The sequence below is a fragment of the Phytophthora cinnamomi genome (genome assembly GCF_018691715.1).
Source record: "Phytophthora cinnamomi strain GKB4 chromosome Unknown Contig4, whole genome shotgun sequence".
NCBI lineage: Eukaryota > Oomycota > Peronosporomycetes > Peronosporales > Peronosporaceae > Phytophthora > Phytophthora cinnamomi.
In genome coordinates, this window is record NW_027150937.1 from 734,025 (window position 1) to 753,109 (window position 19,085).

At 59.0% G+C, this 19,085-nt stretch overlaps 10 protein-coding genes across 11 annotated transcripts; 6 read left to right on the forward strand and 4 right to left on the reverse strand.

The window, feature by feature from the left end:
* Nucleotides 1-287: 287 nt before the first annotated feature.
* On the forward strand, nt 288-620 carry IUM83_05323 (Dynein light chain; the record flags this gene model as incomplete). Its single annotated transcript, XM_067929455.1, has 1 exon — nt 288-620. One exon carries the CDS (start codon nt 288-290, stop codon nt 618-620), a length of 333 nt encoding a protein of 110 aa, XP_067799619.1.
* Nucleotides 621-836: 216 nt separating this feature from the next.
* Nucleotides 837-1,253, reverse strand: IUM83_05324 (uncharacterized protein; the record flags this gene model as incomplete). The annotated part of the gene is made up of 1 exon (XM_067929456.1): nt 837-1,253. One exon carries the CDS (start codon nt 1,251-1,253, stop codon nt 837-839), a length of 417 nt encoding a protein of 138 aa, XP_067799601.1.
* Nucleotides 1,254-1,500: 247 nt separating this feature from the next.
* IUM83_05325 (Transmembrane protein) lies at nt 1,501-3,171 on the reverse strand (the record flags this gene model as incomplete). The annotated part of the gene is made up of 1 exon (XM_067929457.1): nt 1,501-3,171. The coding sequence occupies one exon, from the start codon at nt 3,169-3,171 to the stop codon at nt 1,501-1,503; it is 1,671 nt and encodes a 556-aa protein (XP_067799620.1).
* A 1,061-nt stretch (nt 3,172-4,232) lies between these two features.
* Nucleotides 4,233-4,951, forward strand: IUM83_05326 (ADP-ribosylation factor-like 2-binding protein, domain; the record flags this gene model as incomplete). Of its 2 annotated transcripts, none has more annotated exons than XM_067929459.1 (2): nt 4,233-4,480; nt 4,531-4,951. In XM_067929459.1, the coding sequence occupies 2 exons, from the start codon at nt 4,233-4,235 to the stop codon at nt 4,949-4,951; spliced, it is 669 nt and encodes a 222-aa protein (XP_067799574.1). The 2 variants fall into 2 exon arrangements, with proteins under 2 accessions (XP_067799574.1, XP_067799575.1); XM_067929458.1 differs by having other exon boundaries at nt 4,233-4,453.
* A 3,031-nt stretch (nt 4,952-7,982) lies between these two features.
* Nucleotides 7,983-9,734, forward strand: IUM83_05327 (Katanin p60 ATPase-containing subunit A; the record flags this gene model as incomplete). Its single annotated transcript, XM_067929460.1, has 3 exons — nt 7,983-8,030; nt 8,105-8,272; nt 8,340-9,734. The coding sequence occupies 3 exons, from the start codon at nt 7,983-7,985 to the stop codon at nt 9,732-9,734; spliced, it is 1,611 nt and encodes a 536-aa protein (XP_067799622.1).
* A 248-nt stretch (nt 9,735-9,982) lies between these two features.
* On the forward strand, nt 9,983-10,471 carry IUM83_05328 (40S ribosomal protein S28-A; the record flags this gene model as incomplete). The annotated part of the gene is made up of 2 exons (XM_067929461.1): nt 9,983-9,985; nt 10,271-10,471. The coding sequence occupies 2 exons, from the start codon at nt 9,983-9,985 to the stop codon at nt 10,469-10,471; spliced, it is 204 nt and encodes a 67-aa protein (XP_067799624.1).
* Nucleotides 10,472-11,265: 794 nt separating this feature from the next.
* IUM83_05329 (putative dynein regulator) lies at nt 11,266-12,803 on the reverse strand (the record flags this gene model as incomplete). The annotated part of the gene is made up of 3 exons (XM_067929462.1): nt 11,266-11,397; nt 11,470-12,694; nt 12,772-12,803. The coding sequence occupies 3 exons, from the start codon at nt 12,801-12,803 to the stop codon at nt 11,266-11,268; spliced, it is 1,389 nt and encodes a 462-aa protein (XP_067799576.1).
* A 1,700-nt stretch (nt 12,804-14,503) lies between these two features.
* On the forward strand, nt 14,504-15,370 carry IUM83_05330 (thaumatin-like protein; the record flags this gene model as incomplete). The annotated part of the gene is made up of 1 exon (XM_067929463.1): nt 14,504-15,370. The coding sequence occupies one exon, from the start codon at nt 14,504-14,506 to the stop codon at nt 15,368-15,370; it is 867 nt and encodes a 288-aa protein (XP_067799598.1).
* Nucleotides 15,371-15,656: 286 nt separating this feature from the next.
* IUM83_05331 (putative isochorismatase) lies at nt 15,657-16,368 on the forward strand (the record flags this gene model as incomplete). Its single annotated transcript, XM_067929464.1, has 2 exons — nt 15,657-15,797; nt 15,877-16,368. The coding sequence occupies 2 exons, from the start codon at nt 15,657-15,659 to the stop codon at nt 16,366-16,368; spliced, it is 633 nt and encodes a 210-aa protein (XP_067799454.1).
* Nucleotides 16,369-16,867: 499 nt separating this feature from the next.
* Nucleotides 16,868-18,935, reverse strand: IUM83_05332 (exo1 exonuclease 1 dna repair; the record flags this gene model as incomplete). The annotated part of the gene is made up of 9 exons (XM_067929465.1): nt 16,868-16,936; nt 17,437-17,625; nt 17,693-17,820; nt 17,905-17,950; nt 18,027-18,158; nt 18,238-18,336; nt 18,414-18,551; nt 18,620-18,764; nt 18,823-18,935. The coding sequence occupies 9 exons, from the start codon at nt 18,933-18,935 to the stop codon at nt 16,868-16,870; spliced, it is 1,059 nt and encodes a 352-aa protein (XP_067799500.1).
* Between the last annotated feature and the right edge of the window lie 150 nt (nt 18,936-19,085).

Here is a 19,085-nt window from a genome sequence, read left to right on the forward strand (position 1 = left end):
TCGAAGCTCCAATGTCGTCAAAGGCGTACGAAGTTTCACCGTATTGGAAGTTGGGAGAATGAACGCAGCAAAGCTCGGGAGATTGTCAGTGCTGTGGCAATGGCGTTGAAAGCCTTTGATGCATCCGCTCGAAGTGCACCCGCTGTAGTCCGCAGTGTAGACCAGTGCTCATCAACCAAACACGTTCTCGTTCTCAAGCCGATAGGTCCTTTACGACGCCTCTCGAAGAGTCGCTCAGTATTAGACCCCCACCCCACCAAGTTCACCAACAGCCCTGCGGGGACAGGATGCCCGAGGCGGCGAAGAACGACCTCGCGTCGGAGATCACGGAGCAGGAGTACCGCAAAATCTCGTCGCGGCCGCACCTGAAGCATAACGACATGACCGCGGAGGTGTGCACGGAGACCATCGAGATCATCACGATGGCGTGCGACAAGCACGTGCCCGTCAAGAACTACGAGGCCGCGGCGCAGCTCATCAAGCAGAGCATGGACAAGAAGTTCGGGTCGTCGTGGCACTGCTTCATCGGCGAGGGCTACGGCTTCGACATCAGCTACCAGCAGCGGCACATGCTGTACCTGTACGTGGGCGAGATCGGCGTGCTGGTCTACAAGTGCTGACGCTGCGCACAAAGATAAACGTGGGCCTGCCAGCCAGCTTTCAATGCAGACCTGGAGTCGCTCTTCCTTCTTTTGTTTTGCTCTTGTTATTGACTATTGTACTCGTGCACTCTGAGGGCTCATAGATGTCCGCTCCTCGTGCCTCGCTAAACTAACTACGTCGACGTGAGTGTCACCGCCGCCTGCACCTGGTCCAGATGGCTGCTTCAACGTCGGCTACACTGGATCGGCTTTGCTCGGGAACTTGGTGGGCAGCTCCAGCGTCTCCTTGGGCATCAACGTCACCGCGGCCCTCCTGTCCATGGCTTCCATGGCTCGGACGAACTCCTTGCTCTCCAGCTCCACGAAGCGCAGTCCATAGCGCTGGTTCCTCCTGGCGGCGTCGTCGCGAGGCTCGGCCTGTTTCCTGCCCAGGCAGCCGCGAGTCTGCAGCGCGAGCAGCAGGCCGCAGACCAGGAACACGCCGGCGTACAGGCCGCCCGCGATGTAGCAGTTGATCTCCGCAGCGCTGGCGCTCACGCGCAGGCCGTGCACGAACGTCGGCTGGAACCGTAGCAGCAGGCCGAAAGCGGGCACGAGCACCATGCCCGCCGCCGACAGCGCCATCGCGGCGCGCAGGTAGCTGCTCTCCATGCGCAGCTCCTTCTCACTCCGATTGAGAAGTGAAACGAACTCAGTTTGGATGGGCCAATCGCAGCGCGCGAGCAGGTACCCATGATTTCCGGTGAGTACTTGTTGCTGTTGCACTTTACCAGTACTTGACCTGCGAGACGGAGTTGGTGTCCTATGTGCTATTCAGTTCGGTTATCGAGAGAGCCCGCAGTCTAAAAGCCTCGCCAGCATTCTACCTTCCTCGTCCAAGTCTCGCGGCTGCAAGACTCTATGCGCGCGTGCTGCTTGGAGCCTTGTGGTCGCGGAAGCTCTTGAGCTCGGCGAGGCGCACGAAGCGGTGGTAGATGAGCGGGTGCAGCTGGCTCAGCCGCCCCGGGTTCTCGGCGAAGCACACGAACAGCGTCTTGATGACGGCCGCGATTACTTGCGTGGCCAGCGAGATGGTGGTGTAGCAGAGCGTGAAGGCTGTCAACGTGAAGAAGGTGGCGTGAGTCGATGCACCTGCTAGGGCTGACGCCGTTAGTGCACTCATGACGCCTGCCCAGCCGTTGCCTCCGAGCAGAAGGATGCGGCTCGTCAAGTCGTCGTCCACAATCGCCTCCACGCCGTGGTGCTCGATCAGCTTCCAGGCATCCTGAGCCGCCGCGTAGTAGGTCTTGTTGTAGCCCGCGATGTGCACGAATGAGTATTTGTGGTATGTGCGAATGAAGTGCTCCACCCGCTCCGAGCGCAGCGATATGAACCGCCGCGACAGCACCGACTCATCCCGTCGAGCCCAACGCAGGGCGTTCCACACAAGGTGAGCCAGCGGACACAGCAGCGATCCGATACAGATCGACCCGAACGAACTCGTCATCGCACAGCGCGCGTAGTGCAGCACCACCTTCCGGTCCAGGTAATCGGTCGGCGCGTCTTGCGCTTGGCCGTTGGCATCGCTAGGAGAGTCGTGGTCCGAGATGTTCTCACGCACGTCCGGCGAGATCTCCGTCGATTCGTTGCGATAATACCAGATCATCGTCGTTCCGGAGGCCACGATCGTCAGGATGTTCTTGAGCACGTTGGACATCCAGTAGAAGTGGAAGACCAAGTAGATGATCGAGAAGCTCCAGGGCGACACCGCGCGACCGACGTACCCGATCGTCGTGCAGATCCAGCTCGCCCAGATCGTGTACACTACCAGCACGGCGCACGTCGCGTACCCGAGCGCCGGGTGCGCCAGCAGGAACTCCACGACCAGCTCGAAGAAGACGGCGACGAAGTCCAGGCCGTTGTTGGAGCGGACGTACCAGGCCAGGTCGAGCACCACGACGCCCGCGCAGACGACGGCCCAGAACAGGCCGTCGCTGGACTCGAGCAGGAACAGCATGGCCGCCAGCGCCGAGAGGCCCGCGATGGAGAAGACGCACGAGCCCTGCACGAAGCGCAGCTTGGAGTAGAAAATAAATAGCAGCAGCCAGCCCAGCGCGAACAGCACGTTGACCACGCACAGCGAACGCAGCGCCACACCCACGTCCGCGTCGTCTCGGGCCAGACTTGAGTCCTGCAGGCCGCCCACGACGTCGCTGCGCTCGTCCTCCTGTTCCTGCTGCTCGCCGGCCGAGCGGACGCCGCCCACGGCCAGCAGCAGCAGCACCAGGTGCAGCGCGAAGAGCCCAGCGAACGGGACGTCGCGGAACACCAGCGGCGAGTGCAGCGACGGCAGCGGGCGCGCGCCGCTGGCCGAGTCCGTCATGGACAGCGGGATGAGCTTGGAGGCGGACGCCAGGTCGTAGTCCGCGTCCTCCTCGTCGTCCTCGTCCTCGTGCCCGGGGCGCGGCGGCGTGGGGGACAGCGACAGGTCCACCATGGCCGCCACGGGGGACGAGGGCGCATCCAGCGGCCGGTCGTTGGCGTCGTCGATGGCGATGCTCGACGGCCGCGCGGAAGGCGTCGACGCCATGGCAGTTGAGCTATCACGTCGAGATGGAGAATGCGGATAAAAATAGGCCGGAGGGGCCGTACTCCGATTTAGCGTAATTCCGACCCTCTTTAACGTGGGTGGACCCTGCTAAATTGCTTTGCACCAGCACTTGGACCGGTGCGGCGGCAGCGCGCGCTAATGCGCCGCGCGTTTGTCAAGTTGAGCGAGCACTGTAGCGTTCGCAATAGACTGAGGCTGCACACGTTCGTAACACCAAGGCTGCTGCGGCAACCCCCACTAAAACACGCGCTGTTGCTGTTGTTGGAGTTCGGAGTAGTTCGCGCCAAACGCCCACCCTTGCAGCCGAGTCGCTGCTTTAGTCGTGCGTTGAAATTTCTCAGCGCGGTTGAGAGTGAATATACCGATCCAGCACTGCTGCAGCGCTGGTGCTGGAGGCTCCAGCCTGGAGCACATCTAATCGCGCTTCTCCCGAGATGGCGCCACGAGAAACGTGAGCGTGCTGCGAGATAGGCTCAACGTTGAACGGAGGCAGACACCGGCTTCGAAGCCCGCGACGCCCCCCACCGTGATCACCGTACGCAGCAACACGATCGCTGCCATCGCCATCCATGGCATCGGCGCCGGCGCCCCGAGCCAAGCCTCCTCAACGTCGGAGCTCGCAGCTCCCGTCTCTGCAACCGCTGAACTCATTCCCGACGCGTGCGTCAGCGCCAAGCCCGCAGCGCCGCCGCGGACGCCTCGTGCCCGAGAGCGTTGGGATGTCCTCCGCTGGGCTACGCAGCGCGGCCCAGGGCGAGGACAGCCCTGGCGGGTTCAGCGGCAGCGGCGACAAGCGCGGCGTCGGGGGCGGAGGCTTGCTCGCTCTTCTGGATATATAGCTCCCAGTGTAGCCATCTCGCCTCGTCTCTGTGCCCGAGCCCATCGTAGCGCATACTCGATGCTTTTCGGTGCACTGTTCTTGTCGTCGCCTCGCACCGCAGCACCGGGCATACAAAGTGCAAGTAAGTCGCCGAGAAGAGACGCTGAGCTCATTCGAGCTCTCTCCGCCCCGCGGCGTGATCCTCCTGCTCGCTGCGACCATGGCCAGCTTCGACGCCATCGACCTGCTGCTGCGCTACGAGACGCCGCTCGTCAAGGACATGGAGCCGAGCGACGACGTGCTCGAGTGGGTGGCCGCCTACGTGGGCGGCGACGACTTCCAGGAGGCCATCAACAGCTTCTGCGCCGCGCACGTGAGCCACTTCGCCATCCTGCTCACAAAGGGCGGGCCCTCCGCCGCCGACTTGGACCAAGTGGAGCCGTCAGTAGAGCGCACACACACCCTCCTGCTCTGCCACCTACAGTACCTAACGCTGTGTTGTGTCCGCCGCCTTGCAGGAAGTGGAAGGAGCTGCACGAGGCCTTCATCGACACGGCCAACAGCCACATCGAGGCCTTCCTGGTCGAGCGCGGCTTCTCCATGGACCAGTACAACGCGCGCTGCGACCAGGAGATCGCGCTGTCCGAGGAGCGGCAGCGGCACACGCGCCTGAGCTTCTTCGTGCAGATCCTGCTGGCCTGCTGCGAGTACGAGCAGTTCCTCAACCTCATGAAGCGCGTGGCCGACCCCGAGTACTACGACAAGAAGGAGCTGCAGTACGAGGCCGAGCACCTCGTCTACGAGGCCGAGGAGCGCGGCGCCACCAACGCCGAGCGGGCCGCCGGCGCGCAGGCCTTCTTGGACTTCTTCCAGGCCAACCCGGACTTGACGCTGGACGAGCTCACGCAGGAATTCCAGAAGAACATGCAGCTCACCTGAGGCACGCGCCCATACCTGTTTGTATCATGAGCCCAGTCCAGTAGTTACAGTAGACGCACCCAAAGCAACACACACAGCCAACGAGGCGGCAGGGGCCAGCGAGGTAGAGCGTGCGGCCGGCGGAGGCGTCTGCGTCGGCTTGGGCAGCCTGCCTGCCTGTCTGTTTGCCTCCCCGCCTGCTAGCAGCACATGAAGATAAGCCTGATCGAAGTGAAGATCGTTGACAAAAAATGGATCACATCTGCATGTTGAAGCTGTTGCCACTGAAAGACCTCGTTTCGTCACGAAGCAAGGTGGCGTCGAGCAACGGCATGTCCGAGTGAAAGCAGCACGCCAACTTAACGATGTCTCCACGTCTAATCTCTGTACGCGAATTAATGTCTGCAGCGATATCTGTATCCGAGTTTGATATCAGGCGAAGTAGGTCTTGCCACACGAGGTCCCGGAGGCGGGTACGAATTGACTCGCTGGTTGCGTGAGGTTCGTTGCAACCTCGCGCAGATAGACCGAGGTAGATCTCGCGAAAATCATCGAGCGTCAACTTCCTTTCCAGGGACCCTGGACTGGCCGAACTCCCATATTGAAGCAGAAACGATCGAAGTGTCTCTTTGCCGTGTTGTGAAGGTAACACACGTTCATGTAGCTGCAGGAAGCTGACGATGTCGCCCTCGGACAGTTCATATTTTCCTTCACGGTCGAGGCAGTCGAAAGCCAGTTGCAAATTAGCGTCAACCGAGGCTGGAGTCAGTGCAGCCTTATCACTCACAGGTTCGTCTTCTTCGGCTGGATGTGATTCAGTGCGGCCTGGACGCTCCGCTGATATTGTCACAATGTATTCACCAGCGCTGAGCGTTCTCACCTCCTGCTGATGCATGCATGCCGCAATGTCGTGAGTCAATGGTCTATCATAAGCCTCAGCCGAATCGTTTTACCTGTTTACTGAAAACACCACACCGACTTCGGTATGCAGTCGCCGCGCGCACCGTGCTGTGACCTTCGAGTGGTGTTAACGAAAAATCGTTTTCGACGGCTGCGATACTCATTTGCAATTCGGGTTCCTGTTCCTGTTGGTCGTCAACGCCACTACTATCGGGTGTGAAGTGTGGAGAGTAAAAGCATGAGAAAGCGATCTTCGCGAGTGTCGGAACACTGATGGCAACTGTCATCTTCACTTTGCCGCTTTCGTGAAGATATACCTGTCTTAGTCGCCGTTCGTGCCGCCAGCCAAGTGAGAGCGACCATACCACAGGCTCCAGTGCATGGAGTTGCTCCCATGATAGACGCAGCGAAAGCAGGTCTTGATCACGGTTGAACTCGGCAAGATTGCCAGAAAATTGTTTACACAGATACCGTCCCGATTCATCATGCAAAACAGGGCGTGCGTTTCCGTCATCCAAAACTGATAACCGGAAGGCTCGACAATGGTTATCAATCTTTCCAAGCGTGGTCACCACAACGCATGAGGTCAAATCGAGTTCTGGCGAAATCATTGCTCTTCGTTGCCTTGATAACGTTGCTTCAACAGCATGTTGAAGCTGCTCACTTCTCTGAACAACATTATATTCACACGAGCTATCATAGCAACACACCCTACAATGCAAGAGTTTGTGAGCAACATTGAGGATCAGGCAGACGGGAGGAATACGCACCAAGGATGTCCTGTCAGCTCGCGAAGGATGTCGATTGTTGGATATACCGATATCGCAGCGTAACTACCTTTCAATTTCACATACGCTTTGTGAAGAAGAGCAGTATACAATTCCCCAGCAACGTTGCGTGGAGTCATCAAGCCGTGCCCAAGTGGGAAACTGGGGAGAAATAGATCGATAAGGAGGTTTTGCCACGAAATCCCATCGTTACAGAGCGCCACGGAGATGGCCGCCATGTTCTCCACCTCCGGTGTAGCATCCAGTGACGGGAACCACCGTCGAAACCACAAATCGCGAAATGGGGCCATGATTGATAGTGCGCAAATGAAAGAGTCTTGCGATGGAAGTCCCGACGTGAACGAAGATACAAGTTCCTGGATCGGGGCTTGGGGTGGCATCCTGGCAGGAAGCTTAAAACTCCACGATAAGTCGACCACATTGTGCAGATGCTCCCACGAGCAAAGTGTGTACACTGCCGAATCTCCCTCCGATAATTTGTTTGGTGTTTCCGAAGCGTACAGTGATTCCATTGTGGGTGGGAAACTTGAATCGATAAATACTTCACCAAAGTCTCGAAAGTACCGATTGATCTCTGCGCAAGCTCGATCTATTGCCGCCCCAGACTGGCAAGGCAGAGCTTTCCACTTGCTGATGTGCCTAAACGTATTGTTGCTGCGCTGCTGAAGCTGCTGGAGTTTAGTTGACGTTCCTAGCTGAGCTTCGACAACTGTGTCGATGGAGGGGGCGGTCACCGCTGTCACCGTGTAATACACGCGAACAAATGCCCGCTTCTTCGCCTTCTTGACCACGAACGCGAGCACACGCCGTTCCAACGGATGCAACTCGCACTGGAACACTAGCTCCTCCGTCGATTTCTGCAACGTGTTCGCTGTATTTGCCCCGCACCGTGTTGTGCCAGCAGGACGGTGCAGCTTGATGTCGGCCGATTCACTGAAGTCGACGCGGAAAGTGACGATGTCAAAGCCAGCGTTCTCTGCGACATACTGGAGAGCGGTAGTGGCAGCGATGGATCCGTCCGGCTTGGGGGTTCGCGACTGAAGTTCCCGTGGAGTCACGAACACCGTCACGTCGTCGTGGATTGTCTGCATCGCGGGTCGGCCACAAGATTTGAGATCCAAGTATGCGGCTCTTCAAGATCGATTGTGAACTTTCACCGGCGAGATGGAGGAAATGTTACACACCACCAAGGCGCTGGTCGACAGGTAAGCCCCCCCCCCCCCCCAATGCAGAGGGATATCACACTTCGCGCATGACCGCTCGACTGCATGCATACTCGATTTCTATACTTACGAAGATTTGAAACGCGCACTTGGCTGGCACGAAACCAAAACGATAAGCTCCTGGCAGCTTTACGTATCACCATGAGCTCGTTGATGCAGCTAAAAGCGCAGAACGAAAGTCGACTAGCGGTAAGCTGCATACACGAGCTGTGCCATCATGCTTCAACAAGTATTCGTCTAACGTCGCTCGCTCCACACTACAGGAAGAGAAGCGACTGATTGATCGCCGGCGCAACGTTCTCGTCATGATGCTACAGCACTGTACGGAGAACGGATATCTACAAACGGCCGAGAAGCTCCAACAAGAGGCGGGCGTTGCTCTCTCCAAGTTCGAAGTTGTCGAGAACCTAGACTTGCTGCGCATCGTACAAGTACGTGAGACGCATATCGTGCACTCCCTCAGCCCCTGTCGCTGATCAATCGCCATCTTTTTGCTAGGAGTACGAAGACTTCCAAGAAATCAAGTTTGGCAAACGCCCCAAACTCGTTCGTCGACTGTCGCCCGACGAACAGGATAGAGCTCGATCTGCGAACGACAAGAAGACCACTGCAGCCGCCAAAAGAGCTCGCCGCAATGAGTACACTTCTCCGCACATGCCGACAGAGGCCCGAGTCGAGAACAACGTCGCTATGAGGGCGATTCACAACAGTGCCAACCACGCTGGAACACAAGCTCCGCCTGCTAGATCGACTAAGGATGCGAGTCAATCTCCAGAAGATGACTCTGCTGTCGACCTTGGACTTGTCGGACAAAAGCCGGCGCAAGCGCAAGCTCGAAATGGCAAGGCTGGCATGTCCAAGAGAGCTCAGCCAACCGATGACCAGAAGCAAGAAGAGAGCATCGAAGAGCGTCTACTAAAGCCACTACCATCTTTTGCTCACGACTTGGAGCTTCGCCCTCTGGCGGAGACCATTACGCGCGAAATCTTCCAGAAGAACCCGGACGTCCGATGGGACGACGTCATCGGCTTGCACGAAACCAAGCGGCTGCTGAAAGAAGCCATCGTGATGCCGCTCAAGTACCCACAGCTTTTTCAGGGCTTGCTGTCGCCTTGGACTGGTATCTTGCTCTTCGGTCCGCCAGGAAATGGCAAGACAATGCTGGCCAAAGCCGTCGCAACAGAATGCCGCACCACTTTCTTCAACATCTCTGCTTCCTCAATTGTGAGCAAGTATCGCGGCGACTCGGAGAAACTCATCCGCATGCTGTTCGAGCTGGCTCGACACCACGCACCGTCCACGATCTTCCTGGACGAGATTGACTCCATCATGGGCCAGCGCGACAGCGGCGGCGGCGGCCAAGAGCACGAAGCCAGTCGTCGCATGAAGACCGAGCTGCTGATCCAGATGGACGGCCTCGCCAAGACCGAAGACGTGGTGTTCGTACTCGCGGCCAGCAACCTGCCATGGGACTTGGACGCTGCGATGCTGCGGCGCCTCGAGAAGCGCGTGCTCGTGGATCTCCCGTTGGCCGACGCTCGCCGGGCGCAGTTCGCCTCGCTGCTGGAGCCCTACACTCCGAGCGACTTTGACTTCAACGAGGCCGTCGCGCAGACCGACGGCTACTCGGGAGCAGACATTAAACTCGTGGCGAAGGAGGCCTGCATGGCTCCAGTGCGCCGTCTCATGGAGAAGCTCGAGACCACGGACGCCCTGCCCGCCGGCAGCAGCAGCAGTAACCAGGGCCGAGACGCGTCTGCAGTCGATTGGAGAGAGATGCTGGGCCACGTGCAGCCCGAGGACGTGCTGGCCGCGCTGCAGAAGACCAAGCCGTCGGCGCAGCAGCTGCTGCGGAGGTACCAGCAGTGGCAGGCCAAGTTCGGCTCCACATAACGTTAGTGATAGGCCAGTCCACTTCAACTTCAGTGTAGCCATGCCACTAAGGCGGGGATTTGTAGTGACGTGCCGAGATTGATTGGTTGGTGCACACCCGTCCCGCTTAAGCGCGCTTAAAAGTGGGTCGCTCGCACCTAGCCGGGCGGGCCAGCGGGCGCCGCGAATTTAAGCGCGACTGGGAATCGGCGCCGGCCGCACCAGTCCTCGCATTCTACTGCACTACCTCATCGACGTCTAACGCAAAAATGGTAAGCTAGGAGCGTCTTTTTGGCAGCGCGTGCCACTGAAGCGCGGCGAGCGCCGGAGGCTGGACGCAGCATGACAGCAGAGAGGAGACACGGCCGCTGCTGCTCCGACCTTCGCCGCGCGCGTCGGACGCCTAGAGGACGCGCAATTACAGGCCAAAGTCAGGCGACGCGAAGAGCTCCGCTAGCCAATCTTCCGCGTCCGAGGCGTCCGGCGCTGCAGTCGCCGCAATATTACTACACAGGGAAGAGCGAGATGACTAACCGGAGGTGCTTACCCGTTGGCAGGATGCCCCTCGTGACTACATGCTGGCTAAGGTCGTGAACGTCCTCGGACGCACGGGCAACACGGGCAACGTGACCCAGGTGCGCGTGGAGTTCCTGCAGGACGACAAGCGTAAGATCATCCGCAACGTCAAGGGCCCCGTGCGCGAGGGCGACATCCTGTGCCTGCTTGAGTGGGAGCGTGAGGCTCGCCGCCTGAGATAAGCGGAGTCCGTCACCTCAGCCACTCTTCGGCTGCAGTGACGACGGTGACTATTCTACAGGACAGGAAGGACAGAGAGAGGAGCAGCGCAGCGCGGACGACTGTTGACAGGCGTCGGCGATGCAATTTTTTCTCTCGATCTTCTCGTCGTGGGGATTGTGACCTTCGCTTCGATGGACTGCAGCGTCTGGAACTCGACCACTTCGGCAATGGAATGGGCGATCCGGAAAAAGGGACGGGGATGCCAAGTCTTTTGGTAGGCCGATTTAATTCGCGGTAATATTTCGATGAGAACAAACGTGCGCTGTTGAGTGTTGTTCGCGGGCTTGGCTTGTTTCATGGTTGCTGTATGGTGTTTGTTGGGGGCTGCGTCGCGAACATATAGGGAACATACAGGGTATCAAGATGATATGAACTTCGCAGCGTATCCATTCATGTGGATTAATTCCGGTGTTTGGAAGTCCTGCCTGGTGATACTGTTTGTGAGCCAAGCTACGGCACGTCCAACAACACTAGCCACACGCACGTGGAGAGCACTATACTGCTGCCTACCTACTCTACTCTACTCCTTTCCTGCCGTTGTTGATTTCACCCGGCCGAGCAGACTCGTCACCACGCAACACGCATCGTCGTCTCCGCGCTGCCACCACGTCCAGGTTGCTGTTTGCAACGTGTTGCCCACGTGGGCGAAAGCTCAGCGAGATATGTCGACTCCACTTCAATGCAGGCGCCGCTGCTGTACCAGAGATCTTGATGGGTCGATTAAAGCTGGAGAGCGGCTGCGCTGCCCCTACCTTTATACACATTCCCACACGTTGATGATTTTGTCGATGCCGCCTGAGATGATCAGCGGAAGACTTGGGTGGACGTCAAGGCACGTCACGAAGTGGCTGTGGGCCTCGTCCAGCGTTCGCACACACCGACCAGTCTGCATGCAACAGCGACAAAGCACTTCTCAAAACACCTCACCTCACAACGCAGCACAACTGAGCGGACTCACCTCAATGTCAAAAACGCGAATGCTCTTGTCCTCGCCTGCGCTAAGAGCGTACTTGCCGCTGGGATGGAAGCGCACCTCGCGAACCCAGTTCTCATGACTGGCGAACAGCATGAGCTGCATGCCACTGAAGGCTTCCCACAATCGGACCGTGCGGTCGCGCGACCCCGACAACAGAAACTTCATCCGGCGGGTTGACGGAGCAGTGGCGACAGCAGCGACCGCCCCTGTAGGTTCTCCAGCCGAGCTGCCGGTCATGTCGTGGTTGTCGGATTCAGGCGAGGCGTTTCCGTTAGCTGCAATGAGCGCTCCTGTCGCTGCGAGCTTCTTGGCGTGCGCCCGCTCGATCACCTGCTCCTGGATTCCTGTCTTGGCGAACACCACACTCTCCACCACGTGCTCGTGCTCGCGGATGGACTGCAGCACGCGCATGTGCTGCAGGTCCCAAAAGAGAATGGAACGGTCGTTGCCGCACGACGCCAGGTACAGCCCGTCGTCGCTCACCGCCACGTCGCGCACCCAGTCGCTGTGGCCCGCACTGAGCGTGTTGACGCAGTAGCCCGTGGAGAGCTCCCAGACCTTGATGGTGTTGTCACGCGAACACGAGTACAGGCGGTCGCTGGCGAGGTCGGGCCCGAACACGATGCCGCAGACGTTGTGGTCGTGGCCGCGCAGCGTGCGCAGACACTCGTAGTCGCCGTCGCTGGAGAAGTCCCAGATCTTGATGGACAGGTCGGTGGACGTGGAGGCCAGCAGCGAGCCGGGGCCATTGAAGGCCACGGCCTGCACGGGGTTGGTGTGGCCCTTGAGCGTGCGCTCGTACTCGCCCGTTTCGAAGTCCCAGACCTTGACCGACGCGTCCTCGCTGCCCGACACGAGCACGCTGAAGACGGGGTGGAAGGCTACGCACGTGATGGGCGAGCGGTGGCCCGTGAGCGAGAACTTGGCGGGCGCACGCGGCAGGAACTCGGAGCGCTGGCGCGCGCCCAGCACGTCCCTGCGGCTGAGCACGCCGCCCAGCTTGGCGTTCTCCTCGAGCTGCGCCACCTTGGTCTCGAGCTCCATGACCTTGCGCTGCAGGCGGATGACGGACGTCCACTTCTTCTCCAGCAGACCGGCGTGCTTGCCGTCGCTGGACTTGCTCACGTCCGCCTCCTTCTCGAAGGCGGCGGCCGAGTCGGCGAAGCGCTCGCCCATGCCCACGAGGTAGTCGAGCATGGCCTGGTGGCTGCGGGGGAGACGAAGGGAGGGTCAGCGCGGGGGGCAGAGGGGGAGGGAACAACAGAGGGACGGCGAGCCACGCACAGGTCCTGCCGCTGCTTGTCCGTGAGCACCATGACGCCGGGGAGGGCGGGGGAACGCTGGTCTAATTGTAACACGCGCTTTGAAGACGGAAAAAGCTGACCACGACGAGGCGCTGGCGCGAGGGAGCTCACCTCGAGGCAGTGACCTGATCGGGCGCAGCAGACGACGCGCTAGCGCGACAGACAGACTCCAAGTTGACCGACATCGGAGGACGGTGGAGGGTCCTCTGGCCAGATGCGTAACCGGGTTTGAGAAGTTCAGCCACCGCCGGTTGGTGCTGGTTATGCAGTGCGCTCCATTTTCCGATCTCACAAAATAGCAGCTCGCAGTACAAACGGATGGCCTAGGACGGCGAGTCCATCGACTCGACGAGAAGTCACTCAAAGCCAGACAGCCTTACTCCGTATTCACGGCGGAGCTGATCGCTTTGGCGCTTCGCCGCCAACCATCAAGCTAGCTCGCTCGTTTATCCCCCGGGGAGTCGGCAGCCACGGATTTTTCGTGTTTGTACGAAGGATCCGAATCGAGCAAACCGGGCGGTACACGACGACGTCGATCGTCTGAAAGAACCCTACTCTATTGCCTGCTCACTGCATCGGTGCCGGCCCGGCCGAGTGCTGTGAAGACGACCAACGGGATCCGATGTTTCCCTGACCGCAACGCGAATGCTAAAATGCTAAAAATGCTAAACAGGTGCGGTGCTCGCGCAACCATGACATCAAATACCCGATTGAGCCCCCCATGCCGCCGACCTGCGCCGGTTTGGTGGTTTACGGGCTGCTGTGGTGCTAGCCATCACCACGCAAGTTCTTTCGGGGCAGTCGACATCTGCCTGGGGCTCGTGGCTGGAGCCCAACAGCCTCTTTTGGCGTTCGGAAAGCGCAACGCCGCCGACATACACTGCACCGAGAGCGGTCGCAGAAGTCGATGGCGAACCTGCTGCCGGGGCGATATCATCTGCTCGACCGGAGGTCCGGACGCCAAAGTGTCGACAATGGCAGCGTTGCGCGCCCTCGACGTGAAGACAGGCTCGGCTCGGCGCCGTTGCAGCCACGAAATGTTCCGTTGTCGCCGCCGAAAGGAAGGCACAGGCTGATCGCTTTGGGGGCACAACGCCGTGACGGCGGTGCCTTTTGACTCTGCGATGGCAAGCGCATGAAATACATAGACGGCGGCGGTGGCTCTCATAACGCTGCCACCACGTCGGACGAGAGCTCTTTTCGTCTTCGAGCGATAAGACAAGTTGTCTACTCAAGGACGAGGCTAGCACGCGTTGGAGCGGAGCGGCGCGGCAGGTGTTTCAACAACTCAACGCCATTGTTTGTGGAGCAGAGGGCGTCAAGGCGCATGCTTGGCTTCAGCCGTGTATCGCGATCCTAGTCGACCGCGGACCAAGCCCCGCTTTTGTTGTTCGCGCCGCGGTCACAGCTGGCGAGACAGAAACCATGAGCCCGTTGACAGAGGCTCACGATAGACTTGCTCCCAGTATTCGGAATCGAGGCTGTCACTGCCGTTTCTTGAGCTAGTGGCGAGCCTGGAAGGTGCATTGGTGCCTGGTATCCAGTCGCAGCATGTGGTCATCTGGCGCTGGCGTGCTGCTTTGTGGCGTTGGCGCGATTATTAACTCGGGTGTGTGTCGGAGCGCATCGAGAGCGGCCGGCAGCTCGCTCCAGCCTCATTCACCAAGTTTCCCGCTGCTCCGCAGAGTCCCCACCGAATCACCTCCGTACCAATGGTCCGTCTTGCTGCTCTTGCTGGCGCCTCCGCCGCGGTGCTCGCCTCCGCCGATGCCTTCACGGTGACCATCACCAACGCCTGCTCGGGTGACATTGAGCTCTACACGCGCCTCGCCAGCGTTTACACGGACGCGAGCGAGACCATCGCCTCGGGCGCCTCGGTCGACAAGACCATCGAGAAGGGCTACGAGGGCCACTTCCGCAATGGCTCGAGCGACGCGGCCACGCTCATCGAGTTCGCCACCAAGGGCGACCTCGACCTGGCCTGGTACGACATCGGCATCATCCCGCCGCACCTCGAGCCCGGGTACGAGTACTGCTCCAGCCTGCAGGAGTGCAAGGAGCACTCGTCTAGCGGCATCGGCTTCAACACGCCCGTGCAGGTGACGCCCAAGTCCAACACGAACGGCGAAAACTGCCGCGAGATCAACTGCCTGGCCGACGCCTGCGAGGATGCGTACAACTACCCCAAGGACGACACCAAGACCCACTCGTGCCCATTCGGGACCGACTTCGAGGTGACCTTCTGCCCGTCGGGCGACGCGTCCACGGCTCAGCAGCAGCAGCAGCAGCAACAACAGCAGACGTACTCAGCTCCGGCCTCAGCCTCCGCTTCGCAGGATGCCACCCAGCAGACCACGGATGCCCCTGCCACGGAGGCCCCCGCTACCGAGGCTCCCGCTACCGAGGCCCCTGCCACGGACGCCCCCGTGCAGCAGTCCTCTGGCTCCACTAGCGAGGTGCCCGCCCAGGACCAGGGAGTGAACGGCGAGTCGGAGACCACCGCCCCGGAAGTGACGCAGGCCGAGACGCCCGCGCCGGAGCCGACACCGGCCGCCACCAAGTCCAAGTACTGCGTGTAAGCGCTCGCTTCGACGCGGCCGACGCAGGCCGATCATTTTAGCTGTCCATAAGATCTCTAGCCGTCCATAAGCTATTACGCGCGTAGATGAAAGCCTAGAAATTCGCCGATAAGCGTGTACACTACCCCCTCCTCGCATTGGCATTGCATCCTCAGTCTCAGCATTTATAATACTCCCAAAAAATAGGTCTGTGGAAGACCCATTTCGCCTTTTACCCAAAACGCCCTTGAACTTGGACTCACTCTTCAACCAGATCAGTAAGCGGACAGACAAGCAGCAGCAGACGATGGCGGCCCTGAGCTCGGCGACCAAGCGCCTCGGGCGGCTGATCCCGCAGTCCAGCGTGCTCTTCGTGTGCGACGTGCAGGAGGTCTTCCGCGGCCTGACGTTCCAGCTGCCCACGGTCATCCACGGCACCAACACCATGGTCCGAGCGAGCGAGAGAGAGGAGATATCCTGCTTGACTGGGCTGCCTACTGACCTCTGTGCCCTCCATTCTCCTCCAGGTGTCCGCCGCCAAGCTGCTGAACCTGCCGGTGGTGGTCACGACCCAGTACGGCTCGCGCCTGGGCAGCACCGTGTCCGAGATCTCCAAGAACCTGGAGGACGCGCCGGACGTCAAGATCTTCGACAAGATGAAGTTCTCCATGCTCGTGCCCGAGGTGGAGCGCCACCTGACCTCCAACATGCCGCAGCGCAAGTCCGTGCTGCTCTGCGGCATCGAGACGCACGTGTGCGTGCTGCAGACGTGCCTCGACCTACTGGACAAGGGCTACGACGTGCACGTGGTCTCGGACGCAGTGTCCAGCTCCACGAGCTACAACCGCTCCATGGCCCTGGAGCGCATGCGCCAGTCGGGCGCCTACATCACGTCGGTCGAGTCGGCCATCTTCCAGCTGGCCAACGACGCCAGCAACCCAGAGTTCAAGAGCATCTCCAAGCTCATCAAGGAGCACCTCAAGGGCGAGAACGGCTTCGACACCGGAGCGCGGATCTAGATTGGAAGCAAGCTTCCAACCGGCCTTCGTAAACACACACTGCCTTCGCGAGTGACGAAAGCTGAAACAACATGAAAGTGTGTGCGTGAGTATTTGTGCATTTGCTTTCATTAACACTTTGTCACTTTGTCGTCAGGGTTGCTCGCAGATTCAGCCTTGCTTGAAGAAGTCCAGCAGTGTCTTTCTACCGCTGCTGGGACCCGACTTGGATGCGAGTGTCCGAGCTTTTCGTGCACTGTCGGCAGCGGGCTTTGCAGCCGGTCGTGGTCTCTTTCTAGACTCGGGAGCGCTTTGCGGCACATCTTTGGTTACGGGTGCCTGCACATTGGGCGACTTTGACGCCTGGACGGACTGCGAGTGCTTCATGACGAGGTCTTTCATCGACGTAGCAGTCGCTTTCGACGCCTTGGCTGTTGTTGTCGTCGCTGACAAGATGTGCGCTGTAGCACCAGCACCAAAGGTGGTCTTGCCTCTATCAGAATGCTTTAGATCCGCGGCTCTAGTCCGCGTTGCCGATGTCAGCCATTGCTGCTCGCTGTTGGTCGTAGATGGAGTTGGTGCGCTTTTCCTGTAGGTATTCACCAGATTTTGAAGTGATGATTCCCGCTCCTGCGCCTGTGCGCGCTTCTTGTTCTCAAGTTGTTGCACTGTCATAATTGGGGAAGGCTTCTTAACTGCTAAACGTGTCACCGTTGGGGAGAAACCTTGACTGGTATCATCAAAGTCACCATCGAACCCACAACTATCATTCGGCAATTCGTCCGCGCGATTGACTACTTGGTGTCCTGGTTGATACCCGCCCGAGCGTTGGGCCGATTGCGAACTTGTTGGACTCTCAGAGAGATTGCGGAGTGTTCGAGGACAAATTTCGCCTTGGTAAATTTGCTCCACGATCTCACGCGAGCGAACTTGCCCAAGAAAGCTCTTCGTTGACGTTGCGATTGCGTGCAGATTTTGCTGTTGAGCGACGGACGTCAAATCGACTTCACCTTCCGAAGATATAATGCCCAGGGATTCTTTTGCACGCTGGAGGACGTCGGGAAAGCAGTTGCTGTGTTTCTCACTGACGAGGAAGTCGCAACTACGCTTCTTCGGATTGAAGATGATGTGGTGGAAGAAGATCGTTTCTGCCTTTAGGAACTGCTGCATGAAGTCCGTTGGGATTTTCGTACCAGAGCTTGAAAGCTTGCTTACTAGCCGCTGGACTCGTAAATGTGCAGGTGCGCCGCGGAAGTTGAAGATATGTTTTACAGCCGTCTGTCAGCACCAAGCAGGGTTAGTGTTTGTAGCGAACAGGATTCTAGCAAGTCGAGCTGAGACGTACTGCAAACCCCACATTCGGCAGCGAGTCAATGAAGTCACAGCCAGCTAAAACGCACACTTGGACAAACATCCGCGTGGCCTCTTTCTCCCCCGATGTAAGAAAGTTAATCTTCCTCAGCAAGGCGTTTGCTGAACCAAAGTTTCGATACCAGTCCACACGGCATTATAAGTACGAGATGAACAAAAGCAATTCTACCAAGCAGGGCCACTCACATGAAGCCTTAGCCGAGTTGCTGTGGATGATGGAGCGTGAGACAGCCTATCCAAGAGAACCCGTCTTCCGATTAACACCTTGTTGTAGGTATCAACTTCATTGTGCGCTGGTTTGATGTTACCTGAGCTGAGCCGTTGTCTTCCAGCTTGACGAGAACGGGGCAGGAGACGTTGGCGGTGAGGCAGTAAACCACAACATCCGAGTCTTCCGTCACAATGCCCGCCGCCAGTCCCTCCTTGCACATCCACACCATCTATACAATGCAGCCAAGGTTCCTTCGTATCAGCTCTATCCTATTGCGACTACACCCGAGGACGTCGACTTCCACGAACCTGCGCATCCGCTTCGAACGGCGCCACGACAAACGGCACCCGCGCAGCTCGCAGCGCGTTCATGACCGTGGAGATGATCATCGGTGTGATCGAGACCGACTGTAGCAACCCCACAGAAGAAAAAAAAAATACGTCAGTCTCCACCATAACACCACTTCGAAGCAGCGGTGTTCCACCCGCTGGAAGAGCTGGTACGCCTTGTTGATTTCATCCTGTCGGTCCGCCCCCTGCAGCCTCTTGGCCGCAGCCATGGCCTGCAGCGCACGCTTGCGGTTGTCCTCCTTGTAGCTCTGCCGCTTCTCCTGAGTGGCCGACTGAAGCACCGATCAGCCAAAGCGTGAGTCCCCATCAGTTTTGCAGCCACTCCAGTCGCAGCTCGCACCTTGAGCGGCAGTCGCTGTCCGTCGAACACCAGGACGACCTTGGCCACGCCGCAGCCGCGCATCATGTCCACCTTGCGCAGCATGTATTGCACGTACTTGTCCGTGTCCCTGCCCGTGGACAGCTCGAACGCGCAGCCGTAGCAGCTGCAGGACGGACGCCATCAGTTGGACAGAGCGACACGAAGAGATGCAGCAAACGTACGCCTTGTGCAGCCACGAGAGCGCGTCCACCACGAGCGTCTGGCCTGCGAAGTGCCGCAGGTGCGTGTTGTCCACGGCCTCCGAGAGCGCGCGCAGGAAGCCGTCGACGCCCATGGTCCTGTGTCTCTAATTCCAAGCGCGACTGCGACGTCAGAGCCAACGTATTTTGGCGGGAAAACCACCATTATATAGGCGTAAGAGGAAAAACCCTTAATCCGGGTGTGACGCGCTCAGCGTCGACAAGGCGGGTCCAATTTCCCGCAA